Consider the following 23788-nt stretch of genomic DNA (forward strand, 5'->3'; position numbering starts at 1 on the left):
TTGCTGCTGGTGACCATCAAACACACCACACACACAGGATTGGGTAAGACAGAGTTTCCCCACCAAGAATGGCAAGAGAGAGACAGACACCAGTGCTTAACACAAGGAGAAAACCCCTCATCAGCGCTGACTTGTGCTCCTTAATAGGACACAGTCAAACAATCAGCCTCCCCTCCCTTCTCCAACCCCCCGGTACTGTATTACAGTAAACTGGAGCTGCTGCGGAGGGACCAGGATCTTCCTTCAACTACAGCATGCAGGAAAATGGCGCTGGAACCCTGCAGGGTCCGCTCTGAGAAGCTCCGCCCCCTTCATGGCGCTGTCTTCAGAATTTGAAACTGGCCTGAGGATTAGTGCTGGCTGGGATTACGGGGGCCCGACAGGCTTGCTGACCAGTGTGAGGGGCAAGCGCTGGCCCAGGGCTCCCCTCACAGCGCCTGCACAGTGTGCCTCTGGTACCGTCCTGGAGCGCGGTTAATACCGCGCTCCCTCCCCTGTGACTAACTCACCACTTGCTTCAGCTCTGTAAGGGGTCGGCGGCATGCTGCTGGGGTGAGCGGTTCCCCTGCAGCAGAGACCGATCAGCCCCTCTGGAGCTCAGTGTCCAGTCAGCGGAGTCAGTGGCTCAGATCCCGCAGGGCGGACATTGCTCCCCCCCCCTTAGTCCCACGCTGCAGGGAGGCTGTTGCCAGCAGCCTCCCTGTAAAATAAAAAACTCTAAACTAAACTTCATTAGGAAAGCTCAGGAGAGCTCCCCTAGCTGTGACCAGCTCCTCCGGGCACATTATTTAAACGGAGTCTGGTAGGAGGGGTATAGAGGGAGGAGCCAGCCCACACTCTTAAACTCTTAAAGTGCCAATGGCTCCTGGTGGACCAGTCTATACCCCATGGTACTAATGTGGACCCCAGCATCCTCTAGGACGTAAGAGAAACAGAGTTAATAGTAAGTCTACCATAACTCCTATTTTCTCCTTCAGGGTCCACAGTAGTATCGACAGGATATACATTGGGATGACCCAAAGCAGTAATTAAGGGAGGGGATGCTCCTGATTGGACAGGAGAATCCTACACCCAAACGCAGCATCCGGAGAGGTAAGCGTGTCAAAGGCATGATGTCTAATAAATATATTTATGTAAGACCATGGGGTAAATTTACTAAGATGGGAGTTCTATTTAAGATGGGATGTTGCCCATAGCAACCAATCAGATTCTACTTCTCATTTATCTAGCACCTTCTAGACGATAATACCTGGAATCCGATAGGTTGCTATGGGCAGAGTTGCTCAGCTGAGGCATCACGGTGGACTGCCCATGGAGGACCTACTGAAAGGGTAGAATTGGCAGAGACATTATCCAGGATAGGGAGGAGATCAGCTTGAGAGTATGCTTCTGAGATAGTCATCGAAAGCCATCTAGCCAATGTTTACTTATTGGCAGGCCATTCTCTCCTGTGAAATCCGTATAGAAGAGAGTCTGTTCTTCAGAAGGCACTGCTACGATCCAAGTAGATCCTTAGCGCACAAACTACGACCAATGATGCATCTCCAACAGAGATCCAGCTATTGGAAGGCCAAAACTATTTCTTCATTAAGATGGAGCCTTGGAGACTGGCGTCTGTTGTCAGAAGCACCCAGTCTGAGATCCAAAATGGTCTGTAGCCACCAGGACAAATTTTCTGTGAAAGGGTCTTTGTCTGACTTTTTATTGTCTGATGCCATCCAACCCATGAGGAGAAAATCAGATGTTGAAAGGGTCTGAATGGAACTGGGCGAATTCTACCATGTCGATTGCAGAGACCATTGATCACAGATTCCGCATTGCTGCACGAATGGATACTCTCCGATTGTGCAGCAACCTGTGAATTCTCATCTGTATCATGGATATTTTGTCCAGAGGTAGAAAGATTCTCTGAATCTTTCTACCTCTAAATCCAATACAGCCTCTAGATGCATCCAATTTATGAGCCAACCATGAGCCTGTAGGAAGGCTATTGTCACTTGTAGATGGCAGTTGAGAGAGTTTCCTGGGATTGTGCCAGGATTAACAGGTTGTCTAGGTAATGGAAAATCCTTATTCCCGGACAACATAGGTGAGCTGCCATCACCACCATAATTTTGGTAAACACTTGTGGAGTGTGGCAAGTGGCAAAGGGTAGTGCCAGAAACTGAAAATGTTGCTGGAGGATTCAAACCTGAGATAGCACAGATGGGAAGGTGCTATTGGTACATGTAGGTAAGCATCCTGTATATCCAGGGACACCATGAAATCCCCCGTCTCCATAGCCAGGATAATGGTACATAATGTTTCCATATGGAATCGAGGCACCCAAATATATTTGTTCAGAGCCTTGAGACTGAGAATGGGCCGGTGAGACCAATTTGGTTTCTGAACCAGGAACAGGGTTGAAAAGAAACCTAGTCCTCGTTGTGCTGAAGGAACTGGTATTATCACTCCCGATTGTAGCAACTTCTGAATTGCATCTTGTAGAGCCCTGGCCTTCGTTGCCACTGTCAGCGAGCTGGTACAAAAGAACTGTTGAGAAGGACGCTTCTCGAAGAAGGCAGTGTACCCGTGAGACACAGCTTCCTGCACCCAGGTATCTGTGGTGGACTGCTGCCAACCTGTGCAAATTGAAGAAGTCGGCCTCCCACCCTGCGGTCCCCTAGGTGGAGGCCCGCGCCAACAGGTAGACTGCTTGTCTTCTGCTTTAGAAGCCTGGTTTTTTGTTGACCAAACTTTTTGGCCTTAGTCCTGACAGTTTTATCTGATTTGGACTGTGTACATAAGCCATTCCCTTTGCTTTAACTTGAGACCAAAAAGCAGGGAATCTAAGTTTTGAAGTAGATGTCGAAGGAAACCCAGCTTATCATAGAGTTTGAATCAGACAATAGAATATTGCCCAATTCTGTACCAAACAGAATATTTCAGAGAAAAGGTAGAGATTCAAATACCTTCCAGGATTCCGTGTCAGCCTTCCATGAACGTAGCCGTCATGACCACCGGCCAATTCTCCAGATACGCCTGAGAATCGCCATGCGTGACTACTGGATTACTTTAAACCTGAAACTGCAACCAGCAAATCCGTCTTCGCTTCAGCCTATAACCCAATTAACACGTCACAAAATGATAGTATGGCCATGAGGCCTTTGGGCATAAGAACACAGACCAGAACTAAAAATTAGATGTTTAATTTCAAGAATATTTTCAGAGCTTTTAGTTACAAAAAAAGTTACAAAAGATAAGTAATATTTAAAAGTACACACAGATCAGGATACAATTTCATATAAAAACAAAAGGGAGGATAATTTCAGAAAACCTAACTTACTCAACAGCAGATAAGCCTTCTGTGTGGAGGGATTTCACAATGAGATACATGGTGCATTCCCAGCTTTTGGCTGTTCCCTCGGAAATGAACAAACTACTGTAGTGTGTGTGTGAGAAGGGCAGATATAACCTCCTCACAGCTGCGGCCCCCACCTTTTCCTTAACTCTCTCAATGCTGTGTACCTGGGCAGTGAGAAACCAGACTTCCTTTTTAAACAGCTGTATTCTTAAGTTTCAATAGGTCAGGTTTCTTGACCTGGCCTGGCTTTTCTGTAATGTTTATTCTAACTATAGTTTATAGCTTCTTAGATAAGGTAAGGGCCATAATCTAACCTCTGACTCCTCACTATACATCAAGTGTCCTCTACTCCATTATATCTGTTTACCTAGAGAACAGTTTCAATGCAAAAAATAATGAAAAATTTATATCGACTTTTTGACCTGTCGACATTTTAAATGATGGTATTTTGACCTTGTCGGTATTTTAAATCAGTATTTTGACCATGTCCAGATTTTGTCCGTTGGTCAGTGATTGTCGGGATTTTGATTGCAGGTAAATTGAGCGCATACCCTTAAGATAACCATACATTTTTCTGTCTGTTGCATCATTTAATGATCTTGAAGGCAGAAGTAATGTAGAATTGCACACCAGTCGAACTACATGAGCATCGACCGTGGAATATACTTACCTCTTTACACAGTACACAGGTGGGAGAGGATAGTAAGAAACCAATCTTTTCGGGATCTTAAATTTTTCACTGGGTGTTAGCCATGCCTCTTGCATGATTTCAGTCAGCTGATCTGAGTTTGAAAATTCAGTTTTAACTGTTTTTGGACATTTAAAGATTGGAGCCATAGACTTTAGTACAGGCTCTACTACCTGTTCTATTCACAAAATGGATTTTACAGCACAAGATAACTTGGGTATATCTACTGAGGTACAGCATTCCTCTTCTCTTGAGGTAGACTCAGAGAGAGAGGACCCAGCTTTATTATCTGAAGTATCCTCGGATTCTGAAAACTGCGTAGATTGTGAGGGTGGCGGCCCATGGCCATCTGTTTTCAGATCCCTGGGCCTATCTGCCTGTAACAACTGCTGAAAGACAGCCGAGGTCTGGGCCAAATCTTGGACTTAGTGACAGCACATTCATTCATGGGGGTTGTATAGATGTAGTAAGATTATGTGGTTACCCCATCCCAGGAGATATAGCCGGAGCCGCCAAGCAATCTGCTACATTTGATAAAACCTGTGCAAAAGATGCCCAAAGGGGTTCTTGTGCTTGAACAGGTTCCTGGCCTAAGGCCTTGTTTGTTAACAAGTTGAAGGTTATTCACGTAACTGTAACAGTTTGCACATAAACCATCCTGCACCAAGCCCTGAGGGGTTAACCCTGCATTGCAGGACATATATATATTAATATGGACGCTGCATCGTTAACCTTGCCTCGTGAGGACATAGCAACAAAATTTTACACACAACAGTGTAACATTTCGCAGCAATGCGACAGCCTTCACTTAGTATGTTTAAAGTGAAGTACAATCAGAACCTACCATGCATTGCACCAGCACTGAGGGTATGAAACCAAGAGAGATAGAGAAAGACTGACAGAAAAAAGTTTTAAAGTCAGGCAGCAGCACTAGCAAACAGTCACATGCAGTAGCATACATATGCAAAATGAGCACATTTTCAACTACACAATACACTAAGGTAGGTAGGAAAAACAATACTGTATTACCTGGCTCTAGGGAGCGGGATACAGGGAGAGTAGTGTATCTAGACGCACAATGAATAATACGGTAATATATGTACACAGTTGCTCATTTGCATTAGGCACTTATTCAACTACGCAATACCCAGAGGCGTAGCTAGGGTATTTGGAGCCCAGGGGTAAGATGGAAAATGGTGCTGGCAGCGGCGGTGAGGGGAGGGAGACACGATGCGCTCTCCTCCCCTCACATTTCGGCGTGACAGGAGCGAGTGGGGCATGATGCCCTGGCCACCACCACCGCCCCTCCCGCCTCTCCTGGGCCTGCCAAGGCGCCCAGGGCACGTACCCCACTCGCCCTACCCTAGTTACGCCTCTGGCAATACCACAGATGTAGGTAGGAAATTAGCGCTGTATCACCTGCCTCCGGAGATTAGAACTCCACTTCCTTATTCAATAAAACCTCTAAAAAATTGCTATCAGTAACTGCCACATCAATAAAACACAGCCACACAGCCTCTCTGGAGTTCTAAGTGTACTAAATCTCAATGTGTCTTAGACGGAAGCAGGTAAATGCAGTTCATGGCGGAAAACTCTGAGGAAACTGGTCTTGAAATGGGGGGGTGGGGAGGAGACCAGGGCAGCGCCTTACTGAGGTTATAAGGAGGATAGACCGATGCATGCTGGGAGCTCCAATAGCTTTAAGAGTTTGCTGCCCGATCCTTTGACGCCACCTACAACCCAATGTATATCTTGTGGATACCACTGTGGACCCTGAAGGAGAAATGAACGTTATGGTAAGAACGTGATTTCTCTTATGTCCACAGGTATCCACAGGATAACATTGGGATGTTGTCGAGCGACAGCGAAAATGGCACCAACACGGTCACAAGCTTTCTGGCCTCCCAGGATGCATTGGGGCCTCCACTATATAGTCCCGTCCACTGACTCAGTCAGATCAGTTCTTTCCACAGCGACTTTAGGCAGGAACATTAGGTAGAGACCTGTACAGGCAATAAGAACACACATGCACACCCTTCCATACAAGAAGGAAGAGGTTTTAGTGATGTCTAAATCCTCAAGTCAGATGAGTCAGGGTGGGATCCCTGTGGAAACCTGTGGAAATAAGAGAAATCACGTTATCAACGGTAAGTTCTTACCATAACGTTCATTTCTCTGGCTGGGTCCACAGGATTATCCACAGGATAACATTGGGATTCCCAAAGCCATTTTAGTGGCACGGGAGGACCTTTTGCCCGAAGTCTGCGTCATGAGAGGCAAAAGTATCCAAGGCATAATGTCTGATGAATGTGTTTATGGAAGACCATGTGGCTGCCCTACATATCTATTCTGCTGGAGCACCCTGTTGTGCTGCCCAAGAAGGACCTACCTTACGTGTAGTGTGCGCAAAGACATTAGCCGGAATAGGGACATCTGCATGAGAATAAGCGTCAGATATTACCATTCGGAGCCATCTCGCCAACGTCTGTTTACTAGCAGGCCAACCTCACCTATGGAATCCGTAGAGCATGAAGAGGGAATCTGTTTTCCTGATGGCACTAGTACGATCTATGTAGATTTTTAAAGCCCGGACCATGTCCAGCGACGCTTCTCCCACAGATAGTCCCGATACCTGAAAAGCTGGGACTACAATTTCTTCATTCAGGTGAAACTTTGATACCACCTTTGGAAGATAACTAGATCTCGTTCTGAGAACTGCTCTGTCTGGAAAAAACTTAGGAAAGGAGACTTACAAGATAATTATCCTAAATCTGACACTCTTCTGGCTGACGCCATTGCCAGTAAAAAAAGAACTTTAACTGTTAACCACTTAAGATCTGCTCTCTCAAGTGGTTCAAACAGAGGACCCTGGAGAAATTTTAGAACTAAATTCAAATCCCAGGGAGCTGCAGGAGGAACAAATGGAGGTTGAATATGTACTACTCCTTGGAAAAACGTACGTACATCCTGTAGGTCATCAATCTTCTGCTGAAACCATACAGTCAACGCTGAGACTTGCACCCTCAAGGAAGCAACCTTCAACCCTTTATCCAATCCTGCCTGAAGGAAATCCAAAATCCTAGCTACTTTAAAAGATCTTGGATTGTAATTTTTTCCAGAACACCAATGAATATAGGCTTGCCATATTCTATGATATATACGGGACGAAGAAGGCTTTCTTGCTCTAAGCATGGTTTGGATTACTTGCTTTGAAAATCATTTAGCCTCTAAGATAGAGGTTTCAACAGCCATGCCGTCAAAGACAGACGATCCAGATGACTGACAACAAGGACACTGCATTAACAGATCTGGACGTTGAGGGAGCAGTATCGGTGCTTCCACGGACTTTCTCAACAGATCTGAGTAGCAATGCCTTCTTGGCCAAGCTGGAGCTATTAGAATGATTGCTCCTTTTGCCTGTTTTATCTTTCTCACTACTCTGGGTAACAGAGATATTGGAGGGAACAGATATAATAATAATAATAATAATAATAATAATAATTTTATTTATATAGCGCTCTTTCTCCAACAGGACTCAAGGCGCTTTATGCCAGCTGAAGCCTCCATTCTACTGACAGTGCGTCTACCAGGACCGCTCCTGGGTCCCTTGTTCTTGATCCGTACCTCAGAACTTTGTTGTTTAGACGAGACGCCATAAGGTCTATCTCCGGTAGACCCCATCTGTTCACCAGTGTCTGAAACACTTCTGGGTGTAGTGCCCATTCGGTTTCCTGAATGGTGTGCCGACTGAGAAAATCCGCTTCCCAATTTAGTACACCCGGGACAAATACTGCTGACAATGCCGGGAGATGGAGTTCCGCCCATTTTAGAATGGGAGTTACTTCCTCCATCAGACTCTTGCTGTGAGTTCCTCCTTGATGATTGAGGTATGCTACTGCCGTCGCATTGTCTGAGCGGATCTGGACTGGTCTTCCTTGTAGATTGTCCTTTGCCTGAACTAGGGCCAAGTAAATGGCTCTTATTTCTAACAGATTTATCGGCAGGCAACTTTCCCTTGCGGACCATTTTCCCTGGATCCATAGGCTTCCGAGTACCGCCCCCCAGCCTTGCAGGCTGGCATCTGTCGTCAGGACTTGCCACTCTTTTATCCAAAAGGGTCTCCCCTTGTTTAAATGGTCTGTCTGTAGCCACCACGCTAGAGACCTTTTTACATTTACTGGAATCTTTATCATCTGTTTCTTTATCGTTTGATGATTTCCGTTCCATTTGGTTAAAATGAGATGCTGCAACGGTCTAGAGTGGAATTGCGCATATTCCACCATGTCGAACGTTGATACCATCAGACCCAACAGTCGCATTGCTGCATGGACTGACATTGTCTGGGCTTGCAACGCTTCCTGAGCCATGACCTGCACCTCGACTATTTTTTTCTCTGATAAGAGAACTTTCTGTAGGTCTGAATCCAATATGGCCCCCAAATGTACCATCCGCTGTGATGGATTCAGGGACGACTTCTCCCAATTTATGAGCCACCCGTGTCTCTGTAAGCAAACTATCGTCTGTTGGAGATGGCTCAACAGTAAATCTTGCGACTGTGCTAAGATTAATAGGTCGTCTAGGTATGGGAATATTCTTATCCCTTGTTTGCAGAGACAAGCTGCCATAACCACCATAATCTTGGTAAACACCCTGGGTGCTGTAGCTAGCCCGAAGGGCAGAGCTTGGAACTGAAAGTGTTCCTTGAGGATGGCAGACCTGATGTAACACTGATGTGATAGTGCTATAGGCACATGTAGGTAAGCATCCAGTTCATCCAGAGATACCATATAGTCTCCCGGTTCCATAGCCAACATTATGGAGCGTAACGTCTATATGTGGAACTCGGGATCCATATGTAGTTGTTCAACATCTTCAGATTTAGAATTGGTCGATATGACCCATTTGGTTTCTGGATTAGAAACAGATTGGAGTAATACCCCTGTCCCTTTTGTCATGTACGTACTGGGACAATCACACCTGACTGCAGTAATTTTTGGACTGTTCTTGCAGGGCATTGGCCTTCGACCCTATACGAGACAGGCTGGTGCAAAAAAATCTTTGAGGAGGCTGCCTCCTGAATGGGAACCCATACCCCTGAGATACTACCTTCTGCACCCAGGCATCTGTTGTTGACTGTTGCCATATGTGTGCAAATTGCAGGAGTCGGCCCCCAACCCTGGAATCCTCCAGGCGGAGGCCCGTCTCTTCAGGCTGAGGGTTTCTGTTCAGGTTTGGAAGCTGGCTTCTTGCTAGCCCACTGCTTCCTACCCCTGGATTTAAACTGGGGTTGCTTAGGCTCCTCTTTAGCTTTCGCTTTACTTTGCCAACGAAAAGAGCAAAATTTTAAACCCTTGGACTTAGGGTTATAAGCAGCCGGAAATCTGACCTTTTTCGATTTAGCCTCTGATTCTAGGATATCCGATAAAGGTTTTCCAATTATATTACCCACAAAAGGCAATGCTTCCAATTCCTTCTTGGATTCCGCATCTGCCTTCCAGGTCCGTAGCCAAACTGCTCTGCGAGCGACTACTCTCAAGGCTGAAGCTTTAGAAGCAACAGTGCCTACATCGATTGCTGCTTCTTCTAAATACTGGGCAGATTGTCTTAAATGGCAAAAACGATCCTCTTGCTCCGTAGTAGGAGAGGGGATGCCATTCTCTAGTTCCTCTATCCATTCGCCCATTGCCTTTGCTACCCAGGCCGAAGCCATAGCAGGTCTTACCACTGCTCCTACAAGAGAAAAAATATTTTTCAATAGGCTCTCTACCCTTCTGTCTGTGACATCATTCAAAGAGGTAGATGACAGTGGTAAAGCAGATTTATGCACGAGTCGCAGAACATGTGCATCTACTTTTGGAGTAACTTCTCTCTTCGAACAATCCCCAGCAGGAAATGGATAATAAGAATCCCATCTCTTAGGAATCTTCTACTTTTTACTGGGCGCTGCCCAAGACTCATCCATCATTTCCGTCAACTCATCTGACGCTGGAAATTCAGCTTTCACTGACTTTGTTCGTTTGAAAACAGGTTCTTTTGCTATTAACGCTGTCTTAGCTGGTTCTTCCAGAGAAAGTACAGCCTTAACTGCATTAATAAGTTCAGCTACATCTTCTGAACTAAAGCTCTGCGACTGATCATCATACGGAGTTGAATCTATTGTTTCCGCATCATCATCATCCGATGTATCATCTTGTGTAGTCTGCCATACAGATGTATCTGTCTTAGTCTTACCTGCCCCTTGGTTGCTTGTAGAGGCTACTGGAACCAAACCATAGGAAGGGAGCTGAATGTATGGGTTCATAGTGTAACCTAACCCTTGAGGTGGTGCTACCGGAGCTAACCTGTCCGCTATTGAAGACAGAGTCTTTGCGAACATATTCCATGGTGGCTCTACTGGAGGTTGAACTAACTCCTGTTTTTTACTTAGCTGAAAAGCGAAACAGTTTGCACACAAATCCTCATAAGTGACCAATTGATTCATATCAATTACCCCTGACTTACAAGATAAGCATGTTAGGGCTATGGGAGTGCTTGACAAATTCTCCTCATCACTTTTGCCGCTCACAGACATTTTATCTGATATTGACTACACAATTTTGTGACTGAAAACACCCTATAATCGGTATATAGAGGTGAAATCAATCTGACCACAGTGCACCTGATTTGAGGGTCAAAACAGGACTGACATTACACAGAAAAGTCAGCACACATACTAGCAGTCAGTCACATGTTAAAGCATTAGACATTGTCATATGAGAATACAACCTCCATAATAACTTATACATAAGTAAGAAAATTGTACTTCGGTTTAACTGGTTCTTTTTTCAACATAACATGCAGAAAACACAGTAATTAATATACAGGTCTCATATGCAATAGGTACTAAAAATTAACAATGCATACTAAGAAGTAGAAGGAATTTTTAGTACTGTATACCCTGCCTCCAGAGAGCGGGATACAGGGAGACTCACCACACTTCCATATCCAAGCAAAGACGCTCGTTAGACGCTGAGTGGATTCAGACGCTACTGGTGTACACTGCCGCTCTTGGTAACCGATAACGGACACGGACGCTGAACGACTCCACGTGCATGCAGACGCTAAAGGCCTGCGACTCGGTCTGGGCGGGTTTATATCCAGTGTACACAACCGCAGCGTCTAAGCTGCGACAGAGTACCCTCGTGGTAGCGTCTGACCGGAAGTGAGGTCATTCAGTTCATGAAACGAGAGACACGCGGGAACTGGCCATAAACTCGGAGGAGGGGCGGCCAGGAGAGCGTCTGAAACCCCCTGTTGACTTAAACTCCCAGGATCGCGGCCTCTACCTAGTCCTGGTGCCTATGATCCCCGGAGCGTAGCGCTGTCACACACGAGATGTTCGGCGCATCAACACACTGTTTGTAGTCTCCACCAAATCAGTGTAGCTGTGTCCTGACCCCTCTAGTAAGAGGAAGTCCAAAGACTCACCGTCTCCCCATGCTCCGGCCACAGCCTGGTTACGTCTGCTGGACCTGCTAGAACATCCGACACAGACACCCGTCGAGACAGCACTGTACCGCGGAGGTAAGCGTTGTTGCGACCCGGTGGGGAGTTGTTGGAGCGACTCTTTCTAATATGCGTTTAAGACGCTGTTAAGAGAAGTCGCTCTAAAAAACATTATAGTAAGTCTATAAAAATAAAGTAATGAAAACTTGAGGCTGCTTTCACAGCAGCCCTGTGACCATGCGGCTTCCTGCCGCACCAAGCAAAAAACTGATCTGACTGAGTCAGTGGGCGGGACTATATAGTGGAGGCCCAAATGCATCTTGGGAGGCCAGAAAGCTTGTGACCATGTTGGTGCCATTTTCGCTGTCGCTCAACAATATCCAATGTTATCCTGTGGACCCAGCCAGAGAAAATAAGAATTTACTTACCGATAATTCTATTTCTCGTAGTCCGTAGTGGATGCTGGGGACTCCGTAAGGACCATGGGGAATAGCGGCTCCGCAGGAGACTGGGCACATCTAAAGAAACTTTAGGACTAACTGGTGTGCACTGGCTCCTCCCCCTATGACCCTCCTCCAAGCCTCAGTTAGGAAACTGTGCCCGGACGAGCGTACACAATAAGGAAGGATTTTGAATCCCGGGTAAGACTCATACCAGCCACACCAATCATAACTTGTGATCTGAACCCAGTTAACAGTATGATAACAGAGGAGCCTCTGAAAAGATGGCTCCAAACAATAATAACCCGATTTTTGTAACAATAACTATGTACAAGTATTGCAGACAATCCGCACTTGGGATGGGCGCCCAGCATCCACTACGGACTACGAGAAATAGAATTATCGGTAAGTAAATTCTTATTTTCTCTAACGTCCTAAGTGGATGCTGGGGACTCCGTAAGGACCATGGGGATTATACCAAAGCTCCCAAACGGGCGGGAGAGTGCGGATGACTCTGCAGCACCGAATGAGAGAACTCCAGGTCCTCCTCAGCCAGGGTATCAAATTTGTAGAATTTAGCAAACGTGTTTGCCCCTGACCAAGTAGCTGCTCGGCAAAGTTGTAAAGCCGAGACCCCTCGGGCAGCCGCCCAAGATGAGCCCACTTTCCTTGTGGAACGGGCTTTTACAGATTTTAGCTGTGGCAGGCCTGCCACAGAATGTGCAAGCTGAATTGTACTACAAATCCAACGAGCAATAGCCTGCTTAGAAGCAGGAGCACCCAGCATGTTGGGTACATACAGGATAAACAGCGAGTCAGATTTCCTGACTCCAGCCGTCCTGGAACATATTTTCAGGGCCCTGACAACATCCAGCAACTTGGATTCCTCCAAGTCCCTAGTAGCCGCAGGCACCACAATAGGTTGGTTCAGGTGAAAACGCTGGAACCACCTTAGGGAGAAACTGAGGACGAGTCCTCAATTCCGCCCTGTCCGAATGGAAAATCAGATAAGGGCTTTTACAGGATAAAGCCGCCAATCCTGACACGCGCCTGGCCCAGGCCAGGGCTAACAGCATGACCACTTTCCATGTGAGATATTTTAACTCCACAGATTTAAGTGGTTCAAACCAATGTGACTTTTGGAACCTAAACTACATTGAGATCCCAAATTGCCACTGGAGGCACAAAAGGAGGCTGTATATGCAGTACCCCTTTTACAAACGTCTAAACTTCAGGGACTGAAGCTAGTTCTTTTTTTGGAAGAAAATTGACAGGGCCGAAATCTGAACCTTAATGGACCCCAATTTCAGGCCCATAGACACTCCTGTTTGCAGGAAATGTAGGAATCGACCCAGTTGAATTTCCTCCGTCGGGCCTTACTGGCCTCGCACTACGCAACATATTTTCGCCAATTGCGGTGATAATGTTTTTGCGGTTACATCCTTCCTGGCTTTTGATCAGGATAGGGATGACTTCATCCGGAATGCCTTTTTTCCTTCAGGATCCGGTGTTCAACCGCCATGCCGTCAAATGCAGCCGCGGTAAGTCTTGGAACAGACAGGGTCCTTGCTGGAGCAGGTCCCATCTTAGAGGTAGAGGTCACAGATCCTCCGTGAGCCTCTCTTGAAGTTCCGGTTACCAAGTCCTTTTTGGCCCATCCGGAGTCACGAATATAGTGCTTACTCCTCTCCATCTTATCAATCTCAGTACCTTGGGTATGAGAGGCAGAGGAGGGAACACATACACTGACTGGTACACCCACGGTGTTACCAGAGCGTCTACAACTATTGCCTGAGGGTCTCTTGACCTGGCGCAATACCTGTCGAGTTTTTTAATCATGTGGACGACTTCTGGGTGAAGTCCCCACTCTCCCGGGTGGAGGTCATGCTGAGGAAGTCTGCTTCCCAGTTGTCCACTCCCGGAATGAATACTGTTGACAGTGCTATTACATGATTTTCCGCCCAGCGGAGAATCCTTGCAGCTTCTGCTATTGCCCTCCTGCTTCTTGTGCCACCCTGTCTGTTTACGTGGGTGACTGCCATGATGTTGTCCGACTGGATCAACACCGGCTGACCTTGAAGCAGAGGTCTCGCTAAGCTTAGAGCATTGTAAATGGCCCTTAGCTTCAGGATATTTATGTGTAGTGATGTATCCAGGCTTGACCCTAAGCCCTGGATATTCCTTCCCTGTGTGACTGCTCCCCAGCCTCGCAGGCTGGCATCCGTGGTCACCAGGACCCAGTCCTGAATGCCGAATCTGCGGCCCTCTAGAAGATGAGCACTCTGCAACCACCACAGGATGGATACCCTTGTCCTTGGTGACAGGGTTATCCGCTGATGCATCTGAAAATGCGACCCGGACCATTTGTCCAGTAGGTTCCACTGGAAAGTTCTTGCGTGGAATCTAACGAATGGGATTGCTTCGTAGGAAGCCACCATTTTTTCCCAGAACCCTTGTGCATTGATGCACTGAGACTTGGTTCGGTTTTAGGAGGTTCCTGATTAGCTCGGATAACTCCCTGGCTTTCTCTTCCGGGAGAAACACCTTTTTTTTTTTTCTGGACTGTGTCCAGGATCATCCCTAGGAAACAGAAGACAAGTTGTCGGAACCAGCTGCGATTTTGGAATATTGAGAACCCAATCGTGCTGCCGCAACACTACCTGAGATAGTGCTACACCGACCTCCAACTGTTCCCTGGATCTTACCCTTATCAGGGAATTGTCCAAGTAAGGAATAACTAAAATTTCCTTCCTTCGAAGGGATATAATTTCGTCCATTACCTTGGTAAAGACCCGGGGTGCCGTGGACCATCCCTACGGCAGCGTCTGAACTGATAGTGACAGTTCAGTACCATAACCTGAGGTACCCTTGGTGAGAAGGGTAAATTTTGACATGAAGGTAAGCATCCTTGATGTCCCGAGACATCATGTAGTCCCCTTCTTCCAGGTTCGCAATCACTGCTCTGAGTGACTCAATCTTGAATTTGAACCTCTGTATGTACGTGTTCAAAGATTTTAGAATCGGTCTCACCGAGCCGTCTGGCTTCGGTACCACAATAGTGTGGAATAATACCCCGTTCCCTGTTGCAGGAGGGGTACCTTGATTATCACCTGCTGGGAATACAGCTTGTGAATGGCTTCCAAAACTGCCTCCCTGTCAGAGGGAGACGTCGGTAAAGTCGACTTTTGGAAACGGCGAGGGGGAGACGTCTCGAATTCCAGTATGTACCCCTGAGATATTACCTGAAGGATCCAGGGGTCTACTTGCGAGTGAGCCCACTGCGCACTGAAATTCATTGAGAACGGGCCCCCACCGTGCCTGAGCTTGTAAAGCCCTAGCGTCATACTGAGGGCTTGGCAGAGGCGGGAAAGGGTTTCTGTTCCTGGGAACTGGCTGATCTCTGCAGCCTTTTTCCTCTCCCTCTGTCACGAGCAGAAAAGAGGAACCTTTTGTCCGCTTGCCAACAAAGGACTGCGCCTGATAATACGGCGTCTTATTTTGAGAGGCGACCTGGGGTACAAACGTGGATTTCCCAGCTGTTGCCGTGGCCACCAGGTCTAAAAGACCGACCCCAAATGTCCCCTTTCAAAGGCAATACTTCCAAATGCCGTTTGGAATCCGCATCACCTGACCATTTTACTGGTAGAATTGGACAACGCACTTATACTTGATGCCAGTCGGCAATTATTCCGCTGTGCATCATGCATATATAGAAATGCATCTTTTAAATGCTCTATAGGCCATAATATACTATCCTTATCTAGGATATCAATATTTCCAGTCAGGGAATCCGACCATGCCAACCCAGCACTGCACCTCCAGGCTGAGGCGATAGCTGGTCGCAGTATAACACCAGTATGTGTGTAAATACCTTTTTTGGATACCCTCCTGCTTTCTATCAGCAGGATCCTTAAGGGCGGCCATCTCATGAGAGGGTAGAGCCCTTGTTCTTACAAGCGTGTGAGCGCCTTATCCCCCCTAGGGGGTGTTTCCCAATGCATCCTAACCTCTGGCGGGAAAGGGTATGCAGCCAATACTTTAAGAAATTATTAATTGTTATCGGGGGGAAACCCACGCATCATCACACACCTCATTTTATTTCTCAGATTCAGGAAAACTACAGGTAGTTTTTCCCTCACCGAACATAATACCCCTTTTTTGGTGGTACTCGTATTATCAGAAATGTATAAAAACATTTTCCATTGTCTCAATCATGTAACGTGTGGTCCTACTGGAAATCACGGTCGTCTCTTCACCGTCGACACAGGAGTCAGTATCCGTGTCGGCGTCTGTATCTGCCATCTGAGGTAACGGCCGCTTTAGAGCCCCTGACGGCTTATGAGACGTCTGGACAGGCACAAGCTGAGTAGCCGGCTGTCTCATGTCAACCACTGTTTTTTTATATAGAGCTGACACTCACGTAATTTTCAACAGTACATCCACTCAGGTGTCGACCCCCTAGGGGGTGACATCACTGTTACAGACACTCTGCTCCGTCTCCACATCATTTTTCTCCTCATACATGTCGACACAAACGTACCGACACACAGCACACACACAGGGAATGCTCTGATAGAGGACAGGACCCCACTAGCCCTTTGGGGAGACAGAGGGAGAGTATGCCAGCACACACCAGAGCGCTATATATATATACACAGGGATAACCTTATAGAAGTGTTTTTCCCCTTATAGCTGCTGTATGTTTTAATACTGCGCCTAATTAGTGCCCCCCTCTCTTTTTTTAACCCTTTCTGTCTGCAGGGAAGAGCCAGGGAGCTTCCCTCCAACTGAGCTGTGAGGGAAAATGGCGCCAGTGTGCTGAGGAGATAGGCTCCGCCCCCTTTTCGGCGGCCTTATCTCCCGGTTTTTTGTATATTCTGGCAGCGGTTAAATGCATCCATATAGCCCAGGAGCTATATGTGATGCATTTTTTGCCATGTAAGGTATTTCTGTAATGTTTTATTGCGTCTCAGGGCGCCCCCCCCCAGCGCCCTGCACCCTCAGTGACCGGAGTATGAAGTGTGCTGAGAGCAATGGCGCACAGCTGCAGTGCTGTGCGCTACCTTATTGAAGACAGGAACGTCTTCTGCCGCCGATTTTTCTGGACCTCTTCGCTCTTCTGGCTCTGTAAGGGGGCCGGCGGCGCGGCTCTGGGACCCATCCAGGCTGGACCTGTGATCGTCCCTCTGGAGCTAATGTCCAGTAGCCAAGAAGCCCAATCCACTCTGCACGCAGGTGAGTTCGCTTCTTCTCCCCTTAGTCCCTCGATGCAGTGAGCCTGTTGCCAGCAGGACTCACTGAAAATAACAAACCTAAACTAAAACTTTCACTAAGAAGCTCAGGAGAGCCCCTAGTGTGCACCCTTCTCGTCGGGCACAGAAATCTAACTGAGGCTTGGAGGAGGGTCATAGGGGGAGGAGCCAGTGCACACCAGTTAGTCCTAAAGCTTTCTTTAGATGTGCCCAGTCTCCTGCGGAGCCGCTATTCCCCATGGTCCTTACGGAGTCCCCAGCATCCACTTAGGACGTTAGAGAAATACAATTTTAACCGCAATGGGCACTTAACTACTCAGCCATGTGGAGAAGGTTGGTAGGATGCAGCGCTGTATACAACCTGACAGTGAGGAGAGGTATACAGGTAGACTAAGCTCACAACTGGAGACCTGCAGTGCTTTCAGCTATGGCTGCCCAGCATCTCTGTGAAAGAGGATGAGGGAGGAGCAGACCAGGGTGGGAAGACCGCAGTGGAATGGCACCCTGGACTGGGGTAGGGGCTGCTGGTGAAGCACTAACCTCCCCTGTGCAGACTTCAACCACCTGTACTCCTGGTCTATAAAAAGTGTCCCCAGCACCAGTAAATATTAATGCCATGATGGACTAGTGCGCCACATGGCGCACCATGGTCCGGGAGCAAGTCAGCACTGCTAGTCCAATAAGGACTGCTCATCGTGTTGGTCGGGCAAGCACAAACTCATCTTACCTGTACCCCTATGCGTCTAATGCAGTCGCTTGGGGGTCCCGTGTCTCCTGCTAGTAGAAGTATGCCATGGGGCTCCGCCGAAATCACTAAACCAGTCGTGGTGTCGCAGCCCAGAGGGGGTGTAGGAGCATCAGCGCTGGTGTCCCTTGGACTGCCAAAAAAAAAATGTTGCAGCCACTGTTCAGTGGTGACCAGCTCCTGCTGTCACCGAAAAAAAACCCTGAAGTGCCTGAGCATGGGTGTGGGTTATAAGGGGAGAAGAGTCCAGTGCATTCCAGGAAGCTTACACGCTTAAGCTGTTCGGTGATAGTGCTGGTCCCCACCAGCCGTAACCAAGGTACTCCCCATTTAGACCATGAACCCCAAAGAAGAAATCATCGATCCGTCATTCCAGCAGGCCAGCAACTCGCAGTCATCCCTCAAGTGCTTGGATGTCGTATTGGCTCTCCGCATTTATGAGGAAAGATCTAACGATTTAATCCAATCAGACTCAGTTTTTGTTCTCTAAACAGTACACAAGCAGGGTTGGCTTGCCTCCAAACAGACCAGAGCTCATTGGATATGGAAAGTCATCTATCATACTTATTCTTAGTTGGGGTCTACTGGTACCTCACTTGGTTGCCACCCACTATCGGATTGGTCTGGTCTTTGTGGGCAGTTAGAGATGGTGCTTCGGCAGCGCAGATTTGCAGGGCCGATCCCTGGTCCTCAGCACACACTTTCATTTCGCTTTTACCGTTTCGACTCATTTGGACAGCTTTGGGACATCCAACTGTATTACTATGTGTCCCCCATCGCTGTAGGAGAGAACAAGATTTTGGTTCTTACCTAATCAAACCTGTTTCTCCGATGCCATGGGGGACATTGGACACCCTGCTGTTCACTCCTGGTTACACCAGGCTTTTACTCGATCTCAGGTTACTTATCCTATTGCATGCCTGGTTCCTCCTCCTCTTCCTGCTTCCTTGGGCTTTGGTAAGCGAAAACTACCTGGCTTCTACAAGTGGCTTGATATAGGGTAGGAGGAGCATGGACTGCCCTAAAAAGTTAACTCTTAATGCTCCGCCTCCTCCAGCACCTACTATACCACAGTGCACTCCTCCAGTGTCCCCGATGGCATTGGTGAAACTGATTTAACGTGTTAGAACTAAAATCTTGTTTTCTACACTATTCAATAAAATTAGAATTAAAATTAGTTTAGAATGAATAAAGTAATCCGTTTATAGTAAGGCATTTGTATTTACTGTGATTAGTAATTAGAAGCATATTCTTAAAATAATGTTATGCTATATTAATGTGTTGGGGTTATGTCCTAGTTATTTAATACAATGTACTTTATAAATGATAGCTACAGTAGTAGCTGATTGGTTGCAATGGACTTAATATATGTACATTAATAAATATAATGCTATGCCCATCATTTTTACATAAGGTTATTCTACTATATTAGATAGACAGGATGCATTCTTCTGTTGTACTGCATATTTAAAGGGGCACTTGGCATGGTTATTGAAATAACTTGTGACTTATAGCCTCAAAACATTTTTATCTTAAGCAAATTTACACTGTATAAATATATTATATATATATATATATATATATATAAATAAATAAATAAATAAAACACAGCTTACCATTTCCAAAATCCAAGGGCATGCATGGTCCATTCACAACCTGACCAATTAATGGGGGGAAAAAATGATAGTCAGAAATGAATACTTTTAAGGAACAAAAATGCAGAATTAAACAGAACACTGTTACACATAATTGAGAAATACATACCAAACTGCCATTGTTTGGCAGCAAACTAAAGAGACAATTAGAAAAAATGTTGCTAAAATTATGCACTGTTAAAAACGTATAATATCTATATCGCACGTCATGAATTATCTGGAGCGGATGCTAGATTAATTCATCACAATTAAATGCTTAGTATTTTTATTTTTGTTGTGTGATCCACGCTGTGTGTATCTGTGTAATATAACGTCACTGTGGTGAAGCTGTTCCCGTTACATGTTTAAACAAGGAAGTGCAGGGTGTTAACAGTCTATTGTTCATATTTGAGCAAACTGAAGTGACAATCTAGTAATACTAAAATTACAATTGCTGTACTATCATTTCAAATGTAATTTTTTTTCTAGCATTAGATAGTCATTATTAGTATGTGTGTACACACTGTATGACAATACAAATCTGAAAAACTCAAAACGCATTTAAAATATACTGGAAATAAATGACACCTTTTCATGACTACAGGCCGGATATAATGCTGTCCGAGTTGGCCGGAGGTGCTGGTTGCGGCCGAACGCGGACACTTTTTTTTAAGCAGCAATCAATTACAAGCCATGGTTTTCCCACACTTCCAGCCAACTCGTGCGGCATTACATCCGACACTATCTCTATTTAAAGAGAGCTGCTGTATCGCTGCTGGAAAATTAGAAATACTACATAAAAAAGATTTACACACACAAATCATGCAAGTATTTGGACGGTATCCAATTAGCTGCGGTGGATGGATCCGAAGCAGGCTATCCAATTAGCCCCAATAGCCAGTATTTATTGGGGATTATACTTTGCGTGCCTCAGGCACAGGAATCCTAATCCCAGATAACCAGCCCCCAGAGCCGCGATAACACATGGGTCCTGATATTTATCCCAGATCCCATGTGTTATCGTCCAAAATTGGGACATTCTCCAGAAAAAATAAGAATTTACTTACCGATAATTCTATTTCTCATAGTCCGTAGTGGATGCTGGGACTCCGTAAGGACCATGGGGAATAGCAGCTCCGCAGGAGACTGGGCACAAAAGTAAAAGCTTGAACTAGCTGGTGTGCACTGGCTCCTCCCCCTATGACCCTCCTCCAAGCCTCAGTTAGGATACTGTGCCCGGACGAGCGTACATAATAAGGAAGGATAGTGAATCCCGGGTAAGACTCATACCAGCCACACCAATCACACCGTACAACCTGTGATCTGAACCCAGTTAACAGTATGATAAACGAAGGAGCCTCTGAAAAGATGGCTCACAACAATAATAACCCGAATTTTGTAACAATAACTATATACAAGTATTGCAGACAATCCGCACTTGGGATGGGCGCCCAGCATCCACTACGGACTATGAGAAATAGAATTATCGGTAAGTAAATTCTTATTTTCTCTAACGTCCTAAGTGGATGCTGGGACTCCGTAAGGACCATGGGGATTATACCAAAGCTCCCAAACGGGCGGGAGAGTGCACCGAATGAGAGAACTCCAGGTCCTCCTCAGCCAGGGTATCAAATTTGTAGAATTTAGCAAACGTGTTTGCCCCTGACCAAGTAGCTGCTCGGCAAAGTTGTAAAGCCGAGACCCCTCGGGCAGCCGCCCAAGATGAGCCCACCTTCCTTGTGGAATGGGCTTTTACAGATTTTGGCTGTGGCAGGCCTGCCACAGAATGCGCAAGCTGAATTGTACTACAAATCCAACGAGCAATCGTCTGCTTAGAAGCAGGAGCACCCAGCTTGTTGGGTGCATACAGGATAAACAGCGAGTCAGATTTCCTGACTCCAGCCGTCCTGGAAATATATATTTTGAGGGCCCTGACTACGTCCAGTAACTTGGAGTCCTCCAAGTCCCTAGTAGCCGCAGGCACCACAATAGGCTGGTTCACGTGAAACGCTGAAACCACCTTTGGGAGAAATTGAGGACGAGTCCTCAATTCTGCCCTATCCGTGTGAAAAATCAGGTAAGGGCTTTTATAAGATAAATCCGCCAATTCTGAGACACGCCTGGCTGAAGCCAGGGCTAACAGCATTACCACCTTCCATGTGAGATATTTTAATTCCACAGTGGTGAGTGGTTCAAACCAATGTGATTTTAGGAACCCCAAAACCACATTGAGATCCCAAGGTGCCACCGGGGGCACAAAAGGAGGCTGTATATGCAGTACCCCTTTGACAAACGTCTGGACTTCAGGCACTGAAGCCAGTTCTTTTTGGAAGAAAATCGACAGGGCCGAAATTTGAACTTTAATGGACCCTAATTTTAGGCCCATAGACAGTCCTGTTTGCAGGAAATGTAGGAAGCGACCCAGTTGAAATTCCTCTGTAGGGGCCTCATTGGCCTCACACCACGCAACATATTTTCGCCAAATGCGGTGATAATGTTTTGCGGTTACATCCTTCCTGGCCTTTATCAGGGTAGGGATGACTTCTTCTGGAATGCCTTTTTTATTCAGGATCCGGCGTTCAACCGCCATGCCGTCAAACGCAGCCGCGGTAAGTCTTGGAACAGACAAGGTCCCTGCTGGAGCAGGTCCTTTCTTAGAGGTAGAGGCCACGGGTCCTCCGTGAGCATCTCTTGAAGTTCCGGGTACCAAGTCCTTCTTGGCCAATCCGGAACCACGAGTATAGTTCTTACTCCTCTCCTTTTTATGATTCTCAGTACTTTTGGTATGAGAGGCAGAGGAGGGAACACATACACTGACTGGTACACCCATGGTGTTACCAGAGCGTCCACCGCTATTGCCTGAGGGTCCCTTGACCTGGCGCAATATCTGTCCAGTTTTTTGTTGAGACGGGACGCCATCATGTCCACCTTTGGTTTTTCCCAACGGTTTACCATCTCTTGGAAGACTTCTGGATGAAGTCCCCACTCCCCCGGGTGAAGGTCGTGTCTGCTGAGGAAGTCCGCTTCCCAGTTGTCCACTCCCGGAATGAACACTGCTGACAGTGCTATCACATGATTCTCCGCCCAGCGAAGAATCCTTGCAGCTTCTGCCATCGCCCTCCTGCTTCTCGTGCCGCCCTGTCTGTTTACGTGGGCGACTGACGTGATGTTGTCCGATTGGATCAATACCGCCTGACCCTGAAGCAGGGGTTTTGCTTGACTTAGGGCATTGTAAATGGCCCTTAGTTTCAGAATGTTTATATGAAGAGATGTTTCCATGCTTAACCACAAGCCCTGGAAATTTTGTCCCTGTGTGACTGCTCCCCAGCCTCTCAGGCTGGCATCTGTGGTCACCAGGATCCAATCCTGAATGCGAGCACTCTGCAGCCACCACAGAAGAGACACCCTTGTCCTTGGCGACAGGGTTATCCGCTGATGCATCTGAAGATGCGATCCGCACCATTTGTCCAGAAGATCCCACTGAAACGTTCTTGCATGGAATCTTCCAAATGGAATCGCTTCGTAAGAAGCCACCATTTTTCCCAGGACCCTCGTGCACTGATGCACTGACACCTGGCCTGGTTTTAGGAGATTCCTGACTAGCTCGGATAACTCTCTGGCCTTCTCCTCTGGGAGAAACACCTTTTTCTGGACTGTGTCCAGAATCATTCCTAGGAACAGGAGACGTGTCGTTGGAATCAGCTGCGATTTTGGAATATTTAGGATCCACCCGTGCTGACGTAACACTAACTGAGATAGTGCTACTCCGACTTCTAACTGTTCCCTGGACCTTGCCCTTATCAGGAGATCGTCCAAGTAAGGGATAATTAAAACGCCTTTTCTTCGAAGAAGAATCATCATTTCGGCCATTACCTTGGTAAAGACCCGAGGTGCCGTGGACAACCCAAACGGCAGCGTCTGAAACTGATAATGACAGTTTTGTACTACAAACCTGAGGTACCCTTGGTGAGAAGGGTAGATTGGGACGTGGAGATAAGCATCTTTGATGTCCAGAGACACCATATAGTCCCCTTCTTCCAGGTTTGCTATCACTGCTCTGAGTGACTCCATCTTGAATTTGAACCTCTTTATGTAAGTGTTCAAGGATTTTAGATTTAAAATTGGTCTCACCGAGCCGTCCGGCTTCGGTACCACAAACAGCGTGGAATAATACCCCTCTTTCCCTGTTGTAGGAGAGGTA

General features: G+C 46.6%; 1 protein-coding gene across 2 annotated transcripts in view; it reads right to left on the reverse strand.

Moving 5' to 3' along the window:
* LOC134927808 (uncharacterized) overlaps positions 1 to 23788 on the reverse strand; it is a 510851-nt gene that overhangs the window by 364722 nt on the left and 122341 nt on the right. For both annotated transcript variants that reach the window (XM_063922785.1, XM_063922784.1), the window contains exon 8: positions 19570 to 19609. In XM_063922785.1, coding sequence (XP_063778855.1) covers positions 19570 to 19609 — 40 coding nt within the window. The remainder of the gene's footprint in view (positions 1 to 19569; positions 19610 to 23788) is intronic.

This window comes from Pseudophryne corroboree, chromosome 5 (genome assembly GCF_028390025.1).
Source record: "Pseudophryne corroboree isolate aPseCor3 chromosome 5, aPseCor3.hap2, whole genome shotgun sequence".
Taxonomy (NCBI): domain Eukaryota; kingdom Metazoa; phylum Chordata; class Amphibia; order Anura; family Myobatrachidae; genus Pseudophryne; species Pseudophryne corroboree.